Raw genomic sequence first — 16,774 nt, forward strand, 5'->3', positions numbered from 1 at the left:
ACTGTGCATTACTCTGTGCATCCCTCCACACATTCCTCTGTGCATAATGGTGAAACAAAAGCTATGTGTAAGATGTTAGGCAAACCAATTTTCTCAGTGCATCCATGTGGACGCTGCACACTTGCTTGGCAGTCACTAATCCACCTCATTCCTCATGTACCAGCTGGTGCATCTGCTACAGAGCAACGAGAAAGGCTGCCACAGACAGTCTGCGCGCTGTGGTAATGTTTACGATATGAGGTGAGCGCTTTTTTTTCTCCTATAGTTAATAGCTAATTTTTGTCAGAGGCGGTCGCTTGCTAGCTAGCTGCATAACAGGTTGAGTGCCCTGTCAGCTTTTAGTAGGAGGTACACAGGCACGACCGGCTACTGGACAGTAGGACATCAAATATCGGTCAAGAGCCACCTGTCCGGGTGGTGGAGATTAAATTTGCCCCCATACTTGCTGGTCCAGTTGACTAGAAAGTCAACTTAATTGTGTAAACCGAAGTTAGAAAACCTCGGTCTGTCACAGCGTCAATTTAACCTTTAAAGAAATTAGGGTCGTTGTTTGACTTTAACAGCAGGGCATGAAACCCTGTTGTGCTACAGCCTAAACGCTTGAATCCATAGTTGATTTGTGAAACGCTCCCGTATGAAACGACAAACTAGCTACTGGGAGAAGGGGCGTTGCTAGATGGCGGTAGTGTATGATGTCCGATAATGGAACCACTGACTTGAAACTACTTGATAAGCTACGGTTTCATCTGTCCTTTGGCCACACACGTGTTTACAGTGAATGAAACACAGATACACCCCTGTATCTCGAAGAATTGCATTATATAGCTGGCAAACTAGGTTTAGTGATACTAATGCGAACGGGTTGTTGTTGTGACCGATGCACGTTAACTAGCGTGCTTTAGCATCCGCGCTTTGTAACTTACTTGAGCTAACGCTAGCTACTATGCCATATGGTGTAGCTATAAGCATTGATTAGCGTGGTTTGGTTACAATTGGATTAACAGGACGTCTGTCCTTCGCTAAAATCACGTTTCAAAACATTGTAGTAGCGTCAGTTTAGCGTATGGTTAACGTTTGTGTTTAACATAGTGTATTACATTAATTTAGTGGCTGTTGGTTGTTACAACTCACATTTTTAGAGTACATACAGCTCACAGAACGAGAGACTGGGACTGTTGTGGAGATTAGAGCGGATCTCCACAACAGTCCCATGTGCCTGCTTTGGGAAAGTTAATTGCCCACCTGTGTATTAGCTGGATAAATCGCTAGTTGCAGACTTTATAGCCAGTGCCATGCAGTATTTGTGAAATTTAGTGAAATCCATTTCTTTATAACACCATCACCAGCACACTTCATTATGTCCACGTAGGAGATTTAAGCATATCATTTCACATTATGTCAATATTTGAACCAGCACCACTGATACTGTTTGTTTTTTCTTACTGATAAAAACCTATTGCGTGAATGGAAGCCTGTGGATAGAGGTGGACATACCAAAACAAGTAAAGAAACGGCCCACTGATGGCTAACCCCACCCCTCAGCTTGATGTGCTGTGATACAAGAGTGGACCAGAAAGACTGTAGTCAACAGCCATGGAGGACACCCAGCAGAAACCTGCAAACCCGGAGCAGAGTCCTGCACCCAGTCCGGCGCCTAGTCCAGCTCCCAGCCCACTACTGGACAGAATTGCTTTACCTGCGCCAAACCACGTGGAGGTTTAGTATTTTACTGCTAATAATTTTTTACACAATTTGTTCTGTTTAATGGTTCTGTGTTATATACACTGTATTTTAACCCATTAAAATGAATGCCCTGCCTTGTTGATGATTTATTTCTTGTAATTTGTCTTCTGAGAAAGAATTGTAAACCAGTTCAAGGAATTATTCCAACTGTAACCCTAACCCCTGACCTGCTCTACTCCATGTCCTGATCCTTCCTTTAAAGCACCTAAATGTGAACCAGATCCAGGTGGTGGTGCGTCGCTGCTCTAGTCCAAACGTAACAGAGGAGACCACCTATTTTATTCCTCGTAACCCCGTAGTGGACGCCGGTACCAACACAGATCCACCAGTGGTCTGTTGTCCTTTGCTGCGCAGATTTTGCCCCTGTCCGCCAAGAGGCTTTCTCGCCTCCCTCATTACCAAAGGTAAAAAAGGAGGCTGACTTGTTGGGTCATCAATGTCCTCCCTAGCACATTTGTTGTATGTTTCCATCTAAAAATGTGAAAAAAACTGCAGATCATGAGTATACAGTAGTTATTGAACTACCTGAGAAATGCAGCCCCATAATTCCTTGTCCTCTCTAGTTCTTTTGGCAGTTGTGCTCTTTGGAGTGGTTTGGTCAATCACAGAGGATGAATGTCTCCCTGGAGGAAACCTCTTTGGCATCACAATACTCTTCATTTGTGCAGTTGTTGGTGGAAAATTGGTGTCTCTCATTCATCTGCCCAAACTTCCACCGTTCCCACCACTCCTTGGTAAGACAGAAAATCTGGTGCTTTTACTTTATATGGTGACACTGGTATGTTAATCTAAGTATTTATTCTATATGTATCTACACAGATTTATCTATTAGGGTGATATATAGTTCTAACTGGTAATAGTGGTTTATACATTTGCCCAACAAGTAAAAGATCATGAGTTTGAACTGGAATTAAACACAAATCCCTTTGGAGTTGCATTAGGAAGGACATCCGATGTAAAACCTCTGCCACTTGTGAATAAGGCAGCATATAAAAGAAGCAGCAGACTGATATCAGGATACATGCAAATTTAGATTGCATTTATTGACATCTGTGGCTGATATTGTGCCAGTTTTATGCCAGCAGCATACTCGTCATAAAACAGTGCGATAAGAAACTTTTGACTTTTTATCACTCTGTTTTTTGTTTCTTTCTTTTTGTTTCACTCAAACAATAGGGGATAACACAAAAGAAAGATTGAAACCACAACCCCAGCCAGGTGTCGCAGATCCTGATCCTGGTTTCTTCCTGTTAAAAGGGCATTTTTCCTTCCCCCTGTTGCCAAGTGCTTGCTCATAGTGGGTCATCGTTGTTGGGGTTTTGTCTTGTTGCGGTCTTTACCTCACCATATAAAGTCAGACTGTTGTTGCGATTTTGCAGTATATAAATAAAATTAAATTGAACTGAAAAAATATTGTAATTTTAAACAGTGCTGCATGCCCTGTTGTTGGACTTGTGAGTGTTAAACTTGCATATTTGTAAAGCACATACAGTTTTAACGTTTGGGTTCAGTTATTGATAATGATGGGAGGACTGTGTCATTTCTGACATAGAAGTGCATGCGTGCCATGAGCATTTGAGCATATAGCAGAGCTGCAGTGCTGTCTGTATATTTTTATCCAGAAGCTTTTTTCAAAAAATCCTCACAGTTTGTATGTTGTCAACAGTGAGGTCAACGGATGACTGATGATCCCTGCTGTGAGTGAGAGGGGTGTCAGGTGACAGTATATATTTCTGCACTTAAAAAACAAACAATAAAAAAGAAACCGAATCCTTAAATTAAAAACTGAATACTTACATATCCATGCAATTGAATGTTCTACATCATCTAATACTAAGGTTGAATTTCTTTGATAAACCTTTGATTTGCATGAGCTTGTCAAGTTACTATTAAAGTTTATCCATGTATAAAAGTTAAAAATCATGTTAGTACCTTTCTCCGTTAGTAGATATTATCTGTTGATGTTCTGGATTTTGTGTGTTTTGCATCTGTTTGTTGCATTTTTTACACAACAAAGATTATTTTGGCACTTTTGGCTTGAAAAGATGTGCCAATTGTGCTGCTATTTTTCAGGGGGTGAAAAAGTGCCGATCATCAGAAGTGTTTTTTGCACTCTGCATTGTCATGATGTCATGTGACTTTACTTCTCATTTTTTCAATTTCCTTGATAAATATCAAGGAAACTGTAACCACTCCTTGTTAGTTGATGACATATAAGGAAGACTAGAAGTTTGCATCTGTAAACATCTCGTTCATGTATTTTCCTTTTTAAGTCTTCAAAAAAGAGCCTTACTTAACAGTTAGGTGTTAGTTAGTTAGCTGTTTCTGAGGTTTCTGGTTTTTCTAGTCATTCAATCAACCAATAACTAGATCAGCTTCCATGCTTGGGAACTCACTAAAATATGTGCAGTATATGTTTTTTCCTCTTATTATGGCATAAGACTTTCTCTGTAGATCCAAATTCTAACCTTTGTACTGCTTTTTTTGGATAACTTCATTGTTATCTATGATGTGTTGTTTCATAAAGAAAATGCAATTAATTAATACTAATCTTGCATTATTTGACCCGAACAATTATCCGAGTCATGAAGTTTTAGAAGAGGTGTGGATTGTTGAAACCTCTGGTTTTAGGGTTTCAGCATTCACAGTTTGCAGAGTATCCGATTCGAACACCCTGTGTTCAAAAAGCAACCGGTGACCATTAGTGTTCCTCTGTAGCAGCGTAAGAGTAAGCTTCAAAGAATAAACATAAGTTCATGGTAATAAGGATCAGCTTTCCTCTTTCTCACCCTCTGTTGTGCTTTGCTTCAGGTATGCTGCTCATGGGCTTCCTGCTGAGGAACATTCCAGTTGTGACAGATGGGGTGTACATTGACTTCAGATGGTCTGCATCACTCAGGAACATTGCTCTGGCTGTCATTCTGGCCAGAGCTGGTCTAGGGTTGGATCCCACGGTATGCTAGATACTATAAAAGCTTAACATCTGCATCTACAGGTAGAAATGCAGTAATTATATGTTAATCTCATCTCTGTTCACATGTCGTTGGTATACTGATGCAGAGAGTATTCTCACTGATAGCTATGTCATTGGTTAAAGTAGTTAACAGAAGAGATATTTAAGAAATGACAGGAAGAATCTGTTCATGTTTCAGTTATTTACTTTATCATTTAGTACATATGCTTGTTAAAGCTTTCTGTAGCAATATGCAGAACTGAATAACTTGTTTGATGTGTGTGTTTGTTATCAGGCTCTAAGGAAACTAAAAGTTGTGTGTATACGTGTGGCAGCTGGGCCATGCTTGATAGAGGCTTGCACCACAGCTGTAATTTCTCACTTCCTCATGGGCTTGCCCTGGGTGTGGGGCTTCATCCTTGGGTAAATACAACACTACTCTCACTTACTCTGTACCCAGCTCTTAGTTTTCTACTTCATAACAGAAATTACCATTGATTGATGTTGATGTCAAAGCTGTACACATACTTTAAAATAACTGGTTCAATAGTGATCCCCAGCTGTGTCACACTGGGGACTGAATGAGCCTTAATAATATATCAAGTGATATAACTTGCAATGCAAATTCAGAAAGCAATTGTTAGTGCTCATGAAGAAAAAAACTGTTCTGACACACTAAAGCAGGGGTGGGCAATTCCAGGCCCCGAGGGCCGGTGTCCCTGCAGGTTTTAGATCTCACAATGGGTCAACACACCTGAATCACATGATTAGTTCATTACCAGGCCTCTGGAGAACATCAGGACATGTTGAGGAGCTAATTTAGCCATTTAAATCAGCTGTGTTGGTTCAAGGACACGTGTAAAACCTGCAGGGACACCGGCCCTCGGGGCCTGGAATTGCCCACCCCTGCACTAAAGCAAAGAAAGGAGGTTGTTTGGATTAAAAGCATTTATTTAAGTAAGCAGCAGGTTAAAGCTTCAGGCACACGGGCAGAGACATCGGTCACAAAGTTGTATTTGGTGACTCGCTGGGTGAAATGGGTCGCAAAGAAGGTGCTGCCCCTAAAATTGTTGTTGTCGCTAGCAGATTGACATGGCTATCTGTAATTGGTTGAAGTTTGATGTTTGATGCTGATGAAGCAGATAGCTTCTTCTTCTTCATCAGCATTGAGGACATTAAGTAGATCTCTAAAAGAAAATATGTGTGAAGCATTAGAAGTTGTAAAAAAAACAAGAAGCTTGGGGTTTACGTCTAGATAGCTTGTTCTTCATGTGTTGCATGTTGTGGTTAATGTGTGGCTTAGCAGGATAATAATGTCCTGCTTGCTGTCATAACCAGAGAATTTTCTTTTCTACTAATTCCGCTTTACATTAGTCTGCTTAACTTATCCTTTTGCTTCTACCCAAATGGTAAGACGTCATAATAAACATTGTTAAATGGTAAATGTATAGTTAAATAAATGTTAGTTGTTATGTTTCTCAATTGAACAGTAACACAATTAGTATAAAAGTACAGTAACATCTGATTATCATGATCAGATAATATATTATATAACATGTTTTGTATCATTGTGTGGTTTAAATGCTTTTTATGAACTTTGCTTAACCACTAATTTATCATTTATTAACTATGGTATAATACATTTTTACCAGATTTTAATACATTCTTACCAAATATTTGTAAAGCTTGCTCAGGAGTTTTTCATTTGTCAGTGAATGAATAACCACCCAACTTCTCCAAAGCTTTGTGCTAGGAGCTGTGTCTCCAGCAGTGGTGGTTCCCTCCATGCTGCTGCTGCAGAAGGACGGTTACGGTGTAGAGAAGGGCATCCCCACCCTGCTGATGGCTGCAGGCAGCTTTGATGACATTCTTGCAATCACAGGGTTCACAACATGCTTGGGCATGGCCTTCAGCACAGGTAATCTCGGCTCTGTGTGTTGACATGTGTGGAGCCATGAAAGGAAAACAAGAATTGATGGATTTATTGTTTTGTTTTGTTTTTGACACACAACAGCACCTTATCTCCCAGAGAGAAACACATAGAAGAAAATAACTTCTTGCTATAGTTTGTAAAGATGTCACCAGAGGGTGTGAGCGTGCTGATTACTCTTAATACAGAGTTTCTGCCACCAGTTCATTTTACATGGCATAATCTGAATTTATTACAGGGTTACCTTTGTATTGCTGCAAGGTACCCAGAAAACATTAAATACTCCTCTGGTCTGGTCTGAAATCTATGGGAAAACACAACAACAGTAAAGATGGTTATCGAAATATAACTTTCTGCAAATAAAAAAAAGCTTTTTGGGCCTTATTTTGGGGCAAAGTCAGCAACCTTTTTCCTTTTATTGGCACCAATTCAAATGACAAAATTTAGATAAACCTTCCAAACACCACAAATGTGTTGCCTGAATGTGTTGCCAAGATGGCTGACAAGTAGCAAGATGTGCTTCTAGGAGCCTTTGAAGCAATCTAATGCAACATAAAGAAAACTGCCTGATAGTTTATGAGCTCAAAGTGTCTCTAAAGGCACATAGATAACAAACCTCTGGGGATATCCCATAGTCTTAAGCTGGCGATGCCTCATTATATTGTAGAGCACTCAAACTGTTGATGCCAAAATGTCCAACATGTTAAAGCCTTTCTTACACTAAATAAAGTGTAACAAAGGGGTAAAATATATACATTAAGTGTTTGCTGCCTTTTGTATTAAGCTGCATTAGTTAGAGAGACTTGTTTCTGAACTGGCAAATTAAAATGTTTAGGAAATTCACAATTTCAATAATGTTTGTTTCTATTGAATTTTCTAGGTTCAACTTGGTACAGCCTCCTCAGAGGGGTACTGGAGGTGGCAGGAGGGATGGTCGCTGGGATTCTTCTTGGTTTTCTCATCCAGTACTTCCCTAGTGTTGACCAGGTACACAAGTCAAGATGACAAGAGCCTGTTTTACAATTGTCTTGTCACTAATTGACACCATAGACTATGAGTGAATCAGTAAAGTAACAGCCAGGAAAAGCTTGTATTGATAAAAAAAAAAAAGAAAAAGTATAACCCTGTTTCGTTAAAAAAAAAGTTGGAGTAGTGTGTAAATAGGAAATATAAAAAGAATAAAATTGCAAATTTTAGTCCTGTATTTAACTGAAAAAGTACCAAATGTGGAAGGCTTTATTTTTAATGTGCTCATTTTGCCCTTTGTACATCAGAATGTTTTTGCTGGTGACATGTTTGGACTACAAGCAGGCTACTTCAGCACAAGGACTCTTACTGTTATCTCAATGGCAGCATGTGCTGTTTAAAAACCTTGATAATATCTAGCTTTAGATTGCATATTGGGCTTCTTTCTTTCTCAAAAGTGAAAGTGCTGTCAACCAACACGTCGTAGTTTCTTAGCAAATGATTTCTTATAGACCTTAGAGCTATTATTTGTTAAATACTGCATATTGTATTTATTTTAGCTATGTAGAAACTACAGTAAATGTTAACTTTTTCTTCTAGAAACACTTAGTGATGAAGCGTTCCTTCTTGGTGCTGGGTCTGTCTGTCTTTGCCGTGTTTGGCAGCGGTGTGGCAGGTTTTCCTGGCTCTGGAGGCCTGTGCACCTTGGTGCTGGCATTCCTGGCTGGCCTCGGCTGGGGGACAGAAAAGGTAATAATATATGCATCTAAGAACTACAGTACAGTACACATCTGTTTGCAGTTTTTCAACTAACCAAAAACCTTACATTTAATTTTTCTTAATCTACAAAGCCAAATCAGAAAAAGTTGGGAAAGTATGAAAAACGCAAATAAAAAAAAAAAGCAGTGATTTCTAAATTTACTTTGACTTGTATTTCATTGCAGACAATATGAACACAAAATATTTCATGTTTTGTCTAGTTAACCTCATTTAATTTGTAAATATACATCCTTTCCCATCATTCAGACTTACAACACATTCCAAAAAAGGTTGGGACACGAGCAATTTAGGGCTAGAAATCAGGTAAATTGGTTAAATAATGATGTAATTTTAAACAGGTGACGTCAACAGGTGATTGTAATTATGATTAGGTAATAAAGCAGCATCCAAGAACAATCTAGTCCTTTAGGACCAAAGATGAGCCGAGGATTGCCAGTTTGCCAACAAATATGTGAGAAAATTATGTGTAAAAACAATGTTCCTCAAAGAAAGATAGGAAAAGATTTGGATATTTCACCTTCAACAGTGCATAACATAATTAAAGGAGTCAAGGAATCTGGAGAAAGTTCAGTGCGTAAAGTACAAGGGCGCAAGCCTAAGCTGAACTACTGTGATCTCCGATCCCTGAAGCAGCACTGCATCAAGAATCATCATTCATCTATAAGCGATATCACCACATGGGCTCAGGACTACTTTGGCAAACCTTTGTCAAGTACATGACAATCCAAAACCACATTCTGCACACATTACAAAGTCCTGGCTGCGGTGGAAGAGGGTGCGGGTACTTGACTGGCCTGCCTGCAGTACCCACCTGTCGCCAATAGAGAATGCGTGTCGCATTTTGAAGCTGTACTGTTGCCCACCTTAAGACTTATTTGTAGGAAGAATGGGACAAAATTATACCTGAAACACTTCATCACCTGGTGTCTTTAGTCCCTAAACGTCTCTTAGGTTTTGTGAAAAGGAATGGCAAGATTACAAAGTGGTAAATGCTTTACTGTTCCAACGATTTTTGAAATGTGTTGCAAGAACCCAAATTGGAATATGTGTTTATTTTGAAAAAAAGCAATAAAATTCATGAGGAACACAGTGAGGGGTGTGCACCATTGCGGGGGGGGGGCGCGATATGAATTTTTCAAAAAAAGAAAGCTTGGACACTGCTAGCATAATGGACAGGTTTTTGACGGGACTCCCACACAAACGCAAAGCAGAAGATGAAGCATTGCCACATATGCTTCCAAATCAACTTCCTTCAAAGCCAAAGACTAGAAAATATGATGAAGCATATCTTGCTTTTGGTTTCACCTGCACAACGGTGGTGCCAAGGTAGGTATCCCAGACAGAATTTGTTTCCCCCTGCATCGGGAGCACCCGCTGGGCTGTCCAAATCACGGACAAACCGTATCCCACATTCTTTATTTTTAGTTCACAAACACTTCTTATTCAGGCTGATCCTGCCACAGTTTGTTACCCCGGTTCAAATCAGTTTGTGCTGGGGGGAAGGCAAAGATTTTCTTTTAAAACAAAGAAGCAAAAAAAAAGAAAAACGTTTGGGAACCACTGTGCTGATGTATTGTTTTCAATGTAATACAGGTCAAAGATAATTTAACAAAGTACTGTTTTCAGTTTGATGTTAATTTAACATACCGTCCCAACTTTTTCTGATTTGGGGTTGTACTTGGTTGTTATGAAGCCGTATTTATCTTATTCTGCATTCTTTGTTCTGAGGCACGTGTGGAGGAAGTGGTAGGATGGGCGTGGGATGTGTTTCAGCCTCTTCTCTTTGGACTAATAGGAGCTGAGATTCGAGTCTCTGAGTTGGAGGGACACACAGTTGGTGAGACAAACAGACACACACAAACAGCCTTCAAAATAACCCACAGCGAGATGGCTGTTATCACTGTGAGAAATTCAAATAAAACTGCATGTATGAAAATATATTTGCATAAGCCAAAAAAAGAGGCAATGTGAGCGACTGCTGCTTCTTCCTGTCTTGCAAATAATAATCCCTCTGTCTTTGTTAGAACTTTACAGATATAGCAGTTTACTAAATAACTTATAACGCGTTTGTTTTGCATAAGTCGGTGCAACTGAAACATCACTGCACATAATTTTCTTGCAGTTGTTTTTTTTATGTGATTTATATGCTGTACATATAATATTGTTATTGTATAACTTTTGTCTCTACATGTCTCTAGGTCTGGGTATAGCCACTCTCCTCATTGGTCTGCTGGTTAGAGTGGGGTTCACCTTTGTCTGTGTGTTGTTTGCGGGCTTTAACATGAAGGAAAAAGTGTTCATAGCCCTAGCATGGATGCCTAAAGCAACAGTGCAGGTTTGTCAGAGCTAGAATATGTTTGCTGTATACTCTAGAATGTCTCGTTTGCAAACCTTGAATGAAAAGCACATGCATTGAAATATCTTTGAAGTCTGTAGGGTTGTGCCACTGATTACAGCTGACAAATCTTGGCTTGTCTCTATCAGGCAGCTATAGGATCCACAGCTTTGGACATGGCGAGGACAAAGGATAACACGGAGATGCAGGAATACGGCATGAACGTGCTGACTGTGGCTGTGCTCGCCATCCTTCTCACAGCTCCTGTAGGTGCACTTACCATAGGGCTCTGTGGACCTCGCCTGCTGCAGAAACCTGAGAACCCAATCAGCGGTGAGCGAGTCAAACCCAATTTATCAGCTTTCTTCTTAGGTATGTAAAGTCTTTCTGTTGAAAATTCAAGCTCAGCTAAGCAACCCTTCCTAACCTTGCTTCATAGGTGTGTTTAAGTAGTAAGTATCCTTTCCTAATATTTTCACTGCTACACCCTTGCAACGTAAAGATTTGCTTAGCCTTGGGTCACTGTGTCGTTCAGCAGCTTCATGATTTTTTTACATGCACACAACAGCGGTATTGTGTTCATGTAAATAGATTTATTCACAGTGCAAAAAGAGCAGCTAATTTAATTTTTTAAATCTTTCATTTCCACAGTCTTATTATTTTTTCCCTCCCTGTCTCTTCTTCCTCTCTCTTAGGCACCGCAGCAGGAGATCAACATGACAATGAAACTCCCATCACCTATGAAAGTACACTCTGATGTCAAGTGAGAGAGGAGAATTAAAAGAAACTCCTCACGCTTCAGATATTTGAACTTTTCTTTGGCCACCGAGTGGCCCTCGCTGTGTCTCTGTTGTTCAGCTATGTGTTCGCAATCCTGCAGGAACACGTGAATCATTTTGTATTTATAGCATCTGGTGGTTTCCACGTCTAACACTGCAAACAAATGACCTACTTTGCACTTTCTGGATATAATCATATTGTTTTCAAGGTATAGAAATGGTTTATACTTTTATAAGGATCTTGTCATATTCACTAAATCCAGAAAATTTCATGGATTGCCAGTTAGAAAGCACTTTACTTTGACTCGAAAGGTCAAAGTAAAGTGCTTTCTTTGTGGGGGACAGAAAGTTTTGGGAGGTTGTTGATAAGCAATTTTTATTGCTATGAATAGACTACACTGTAAGTTTTAGCCGTCCTACATTCACTACACTTCATGCTGTGTTTGTTTACTTTGTTTTGTGTATGCATATTAGCCCTCGGTCAGTATGATGAGATCAGTTGCATAGTACTCAGGGAAGGATTTGTGTAATCGATAATATTTTAGTTTAAGCACGAAGCTGCTAAATGTCTGTCAGTGTGATCATGTCCATATTTGCAAAAACTGTGTGAATCCAACATTTTGTAATTTAAGAACAAATAGATTTTTCAGTATTGTTACTAGTTTTTTCTTTATTGCAGAATGTATCTGGGGTAACATGAAATGTCCATGAAGATTTTGTAATAGCAGCTGTTTATGATGGATTTTTTTCCAAAAACTCTTTAAACAATAAATGACAAAACACACCAAGAATTGCCCATCTTTAACATTGCTGCAGTAAAAGCTTAAATGATTCAAAAGTGTTGTGTGAGCCGTTTTCTTTCTGGTCACACTAGCAGTGTGGGTCTGTGGGTAAAGGCCATCAGTGTGGGCCTGGAAGAAATGCCTCTATTAGATTGATATAAAATTAAGAGACATTCATAATATGACACATCTCATTAATTTAAGAAACATTAAAGATTACATGAAATGTTTTCCCAGGTTTAAACTGTGAAAGATGCCAAAATTCTCTTTATTTCTACATTTAGTATGAATAATTTCACACTGCCATCTTGCAACAGTTACACTGAACAGTTATACTGCATATTTAAAAAAAAAACAAAAAAAAAAAACAAGGGATTTATTATTGAGATTCATTAATGATGGAAACTTTCCAAGACAACTTCATACAGATATGACAAAAGAATAAGGAAACAGACATTTTCAAACCCTGAAAGTTTAGTGAAATGCCTTTACACTTGAAATTACTTTGATATGGTTTGAAATGTCTTAAGGCAACAGAACTGAACACAAAACGTAAAACTCAACATTTAAAGGCTATGAGTAAACCAGATTTAAAGAATAAGTAGCTTCCCATACACACAATAACTTAAAATATGTCACATCCATTAAGTATGGAAATGTATGTTAGTATTTGGCACACATATCTGAAGCAAACAAAAAAAAAAAAGCACTTAAAGAAAAAAAGAAAAGAAAAAAGCTGTTCAATACCATCCAAAACGAAGGAAGGTCAGCCATTTATCTGCAAAACCTCTCCCCTGATGGCCTCACATTAGATAAATGCATCATAAAGTCACTGCAATTATGCAATTGTTTCAAGTTTCCCCCTCAAAGTGGTCCCAGTCAAATAAAACTGCTCCTCTGTTAAACAAACATGAACAATGAACAAAAAAAGGCCCCCACAAAAACAAAGTTACACTTTTTTTTTTTTTTCCTTTTTAAAAAAAACTTCCCTTATTGCAAACTATCATTAAAGTATCCAAAATGTAGCTTTCAAATAGAGTGTGGTTTCTATTTAAGTAAATATAACACCAAGACAAGACCAAGAAAAACTGTTTAGGGAAAAATCTGATCAGTGGTCAATTATAGTATCTTCTTTTTAAGTATGAGCGGTCCCACGTTGTCTCCAGTCAGCTCGTTGTGCTTTAAGTGTGACTTGTCGCATACAGGAAACTAAAACAGGAAACAATATTAACTGATCAGCAAGAAGCACAATGCCCTAACACTTACACTCCCAGCGTAACAAGAGGGGTTTATTGATAAATCACAAGCTATAATGATATTGTGGGTAACACAGAAATGTATCCTGCAGTCTGTGTGAAAAATATTTAGGTTTACTAACAGTGTAGTTCAGAAAATATTAACAGACTTACAGTTTTGGAGCGCCAGCAGCGACAGTAACACACATTTGCGCTGTTCAGGTCCTCAATGTCTATCTCATTGACCACTTTTGGGTTCTCTTTCTGGATCTTCAGATTGATCAGGCTGTCCCTCTGCTTCTTCTTCTTAGGCAGAAAGGGGCGAATGGTGAGATAGCCGAGCAAAGCCAAGATGCCCAGAAGAGGAAGCAACCGGAGCCACTCAGACACTATAGATATTATTGCATACACAACATACACACATTAGCTAAAGTAGAAAAACACAAGCATACAATGTGCAACTGGATTCTATGCTCGTAAAACTAGCATTTACTACTGGCTGTTCAGATTAGAGATTAAACCAACACACAGGAAATGTATCATATATGTTGATCATCCAGTACTAGTACTCATATGCAGACTACACATAAAAAAACGTTTTCACTTTATGCAACACTTCAAGTGTGTTTCTGGTTCAGCTGGAGGTTTCTTTCTGATAAGAGAGTTTTTCATTCCCACCATCACCAAGTGCTTGCTCGTTGAGAGGGGAGGGGTGATTGTTTGGGTTTCTTTCTTTCATTATGGGATCTTAACAGTATAATACACAATTATACTGTTGTTGTGAATTGGGGCTATATAAATCAAAACTGATCTCAACTAATCTAAGGAGCTTGGAAAGAAAAGTGAATGTCTTTAAGTTGCTTGAAGACGTTTCACCTCTCATCGGAAAAACTTCAGAAGATATGTGTGCCAAAATTCTTCAGAACTGAAGAAGCTTCTCGGATGAGAGGTGAAACGTCTTCAAGCAACTTAAAGAAGTCCAGACACTTTTCTTTCCAAGCTCCTTAGACTACGGTGACCTGGATGACTGATAACCTTGACAGACAGACCTCAACTAAATTTCCTACAATCTGCCAAACGTGACAAAAAAAAAAAATAAATAAAATATCTTCAACAGAGCTGTGTGCATTTCCGTACACTCTTCCTTGTCCTGATAAACTCATTAGTGAGCCAGTCAAGCCTGATATATGCAATTTATATGCATTATTTTTGCAAAATGATGCATAAGGGAAATCTTAGTTCTGTGTGTTAAAAAATGTGGATCAACTGAATTTTGGAAGCAGGCAGATTCTCAGTTCCATATTTCCTCCACTCCACTGAGGACAAGCTCATGTCTGATCTGCATTACTAATGTATTATTACACTCGATCCAACAAGAGTGTCATATCACACCAACAGCTACCAGGGGAAATGCCACACCGAGACCCGAAGAGTGCTCTGGGAAAACCCGCCTTACGCTCCACCATACATGGTGAAGACACAGTCAGGATTAAAGACAGCTGTGTAATTTCACTATTAGCACTGCGTCAGACCCCAGCTTTTGGGACTTTTGATAATACCCTTATGAGAGTTAAAAGGATTCTGATGCCTAATGGGACATTTCTAATCCTTAATCCTTTTAACAAATTGTACGTAGTTCAAAAGGGATGTCTTTGCATGTGGGAGAATGGCTATGTACTGTCATCTAATATGAACTGACCCACTTTGCTGCTTAGGAGGACAAACTGACAGTTAGCAGGGCCTTCATAACTATGCTTTAACTTGAAACCACTAATATCAAGCACAAAGCCAACCCTGTCAGTGAGTATTAACCAACACCATCTCCTAAAAGAAGAGGAAAGAAGAAGAGTTGTTTTTGGTTGAAGACCTTCTCAAATGGGCTTTATACTCATCTTGTACTTTCTCCACAAGGGTCAGCGAGTGATGTAAATGCCATTACCAGAGGGTGCATGTGACAGTCTGTGTGCCTTTCATTGTGTTGTGGTCGAGCTATCATGACACTAAAAAGAGTATCAACTGCACATGCTTTCCACAAAGTAATAAAACCCAAAGCTTTTCAAAATGATCTGTGCTGCCTCAAAAGATCAAGTTTTCAATTGGCTTTATGAAGCAGTAGTTTACTTCTTCCTTTCCTATATTTAAACTGCGCAAGACTTGCCAAAGTTCAGCATTTCAGTTCTCAGTTAAACTGGTTCAGCAGATACTAGGTGTGATGTTAATAGTTCACAGAACAGTCTGAAAGAGTCAGCGGAGCTGGGACCACAGAGTAGTATGTTAGTATGCAAAACGGGCCCTGAGAAAGTCTTAATACAGATGCATTTGTATGATTTATTCAAAGTAATTTAAAATACTTCTGCAGGATAACCAGATGGTGCAAAAGAAAACAAATGTGTTTAAAACTTGTATTTCATAAAAATACAGTTTGGCCAATGCTCGAATAAACAGCATAATTAAGAAAAATCGTTTTTACACAACCGATATGCAAGTAATTAGCAATTAGCACCACACCATTATTACCAGGACTTCATTACAAACAGACATTTTTTGTAAATGTATAACATATAGTGAATTCCTGGTTATTATCACGAGTGTTTCAACATTCAAACACAGAAGCAAAGTGTGAGAAATGTTTTTCAACAAGCACGACCTTAAGGTCATTACTTTGTCTTTGACACACACACAGGCACAAAATAAATTTACGCTCAGCGGTTTCATGACTCAAAGAAGCATTCCGGGACATAATCCCTGTTTTTGTAGGACTGCTCTCCACGACACTACTAAAGCAGCGTTTGAAGAAGCAGTTAGCTGGGGTAAAAAACTCTGTCTCCCATGAGTTCACTACTCATCACCCTAAGACTGTCCGAAGTGCAACACAGCAACTGCCAATTACCTGTTAACCTCGCAAATCCGCCGATGGTCTCCGGCAGGGGTAGCCTCTTGAGGTAGGCTGGAAGCTGGACTTTAATTATTTTTGCTATCGTTTCTAAAACCATTGTGAATTGCTCGGTTGAGGAGCTTTTGTGTTTGACTTGGATAGTTCCTGAGGTTCGTTTATGTCACGGCGTTCATTACTAAGCGCATTTTTTTTTTTTTTTTTTTTGTCGGTACGTAAGCCCCGTCTGGTGAAACGTAGAAACAACCGAGGAGAAGCGTAGACGTCTCTGTGAATACACGTAACGAAGACATGTGACGGTGGCGTCAGACCAATCAGCGTCCGAGGACCTGGTCGTCTATGATTGGACAACTTGAATTTAGCGTGAGGAAGGCTTCT

The 16,774-nt window shown here is 39.1% G+C and overlaps 2 protein-coding genes across 3 annotated transcripts; one reads left to right on the top strand and one right to left on the bottom strand.

The window, feature by feature from the left end:
- The first annotated feature begins 37 nt into the window (after nucleotides 1-37).
- Nucleotides 38-12,946, top strand: si:dkey-162b23.4 (sodium/hydrogen exchanger 9B2). 2 transcript variants are annotated; one of them, XM_039613406.1, is made up of 13 exons: nucleotides 38-240; nucleotides 1,472-1,716; nucleotides 1,946-2,147; nucleotides 2,307-2,477; nucleotides 4,555-4,697; nucleotides 4,992-5,119; nucleotides 6,439-6,614; nucleotides 7,507-7,613; nucleotides 8,193-8,342; nucleotides 10,101-10,209; nucleotides 10,571-10,707; nucleotides 10,857-11,079; nucleotides 11,403-12,946. In XM_039613406.1, exons 2-13 carry the CDS (start codon nucleotides 1,594-1,596, stop codon nucleotides 11,462-11,464), a joined length of 1,731 nt encoding a protein of 576 aa, XP_039469340.1. In that variant the 5' UTR covers nucleotides 38-240; nucleotides 1,472-1,593; the 3' UTR covers nucleotides 11,465-12,946. The 2 variants fall into 2 exon arrangements, with proteins under 2 accessions (XP_039469340.1, XP_031609912.1); XM_031754052.2 differs by having other exon boundaries at nucleotides 10,857-11,040.
- Nucleotides 12,518-16,601, bottom strand: cisd2 (CDGSH iron sulfur domain 2). Its single transcript, XM_031754053.2, has 3 exons — nucleotides 16,394-16,601; nucleotides 13,678-13,892; nucleotides 12,518-13,477 (listed from the first exon to the last, which is right to left on the bottom strand). The coding sequence occupies exons 1-3, from the start codon at nucleotides 16,494-16,496 to the stop codon at nucleotides 13,388-13,390; spliced, it is 408 nt and encodes a 135-aa protein (XP_031609913.1). The 5' UTR covers nucleotides 16,497-16,601; the 3' UTR covers nucleotides 12,518-13,387.
- Between the last annotated feature and the right edge of the window lie 173 nt (nucleotides 16,602-16,774).

The sequence above is a fragment of the Oreochromis aureus genome, linkage group 6, assembly GCF_013358895.1.
Source record: "Oreochromis aureus strain Israel breed Guangdong linkage group 6, ZZ_aureus, whole genome shotgun sequence".
Classification (NCBI taxonomy): Eukaryota; Metazoa; Chordata; class Actinopteri; order Cichliformes; family Cichlidae; genus Oreochromis; species Oreochromis aureus.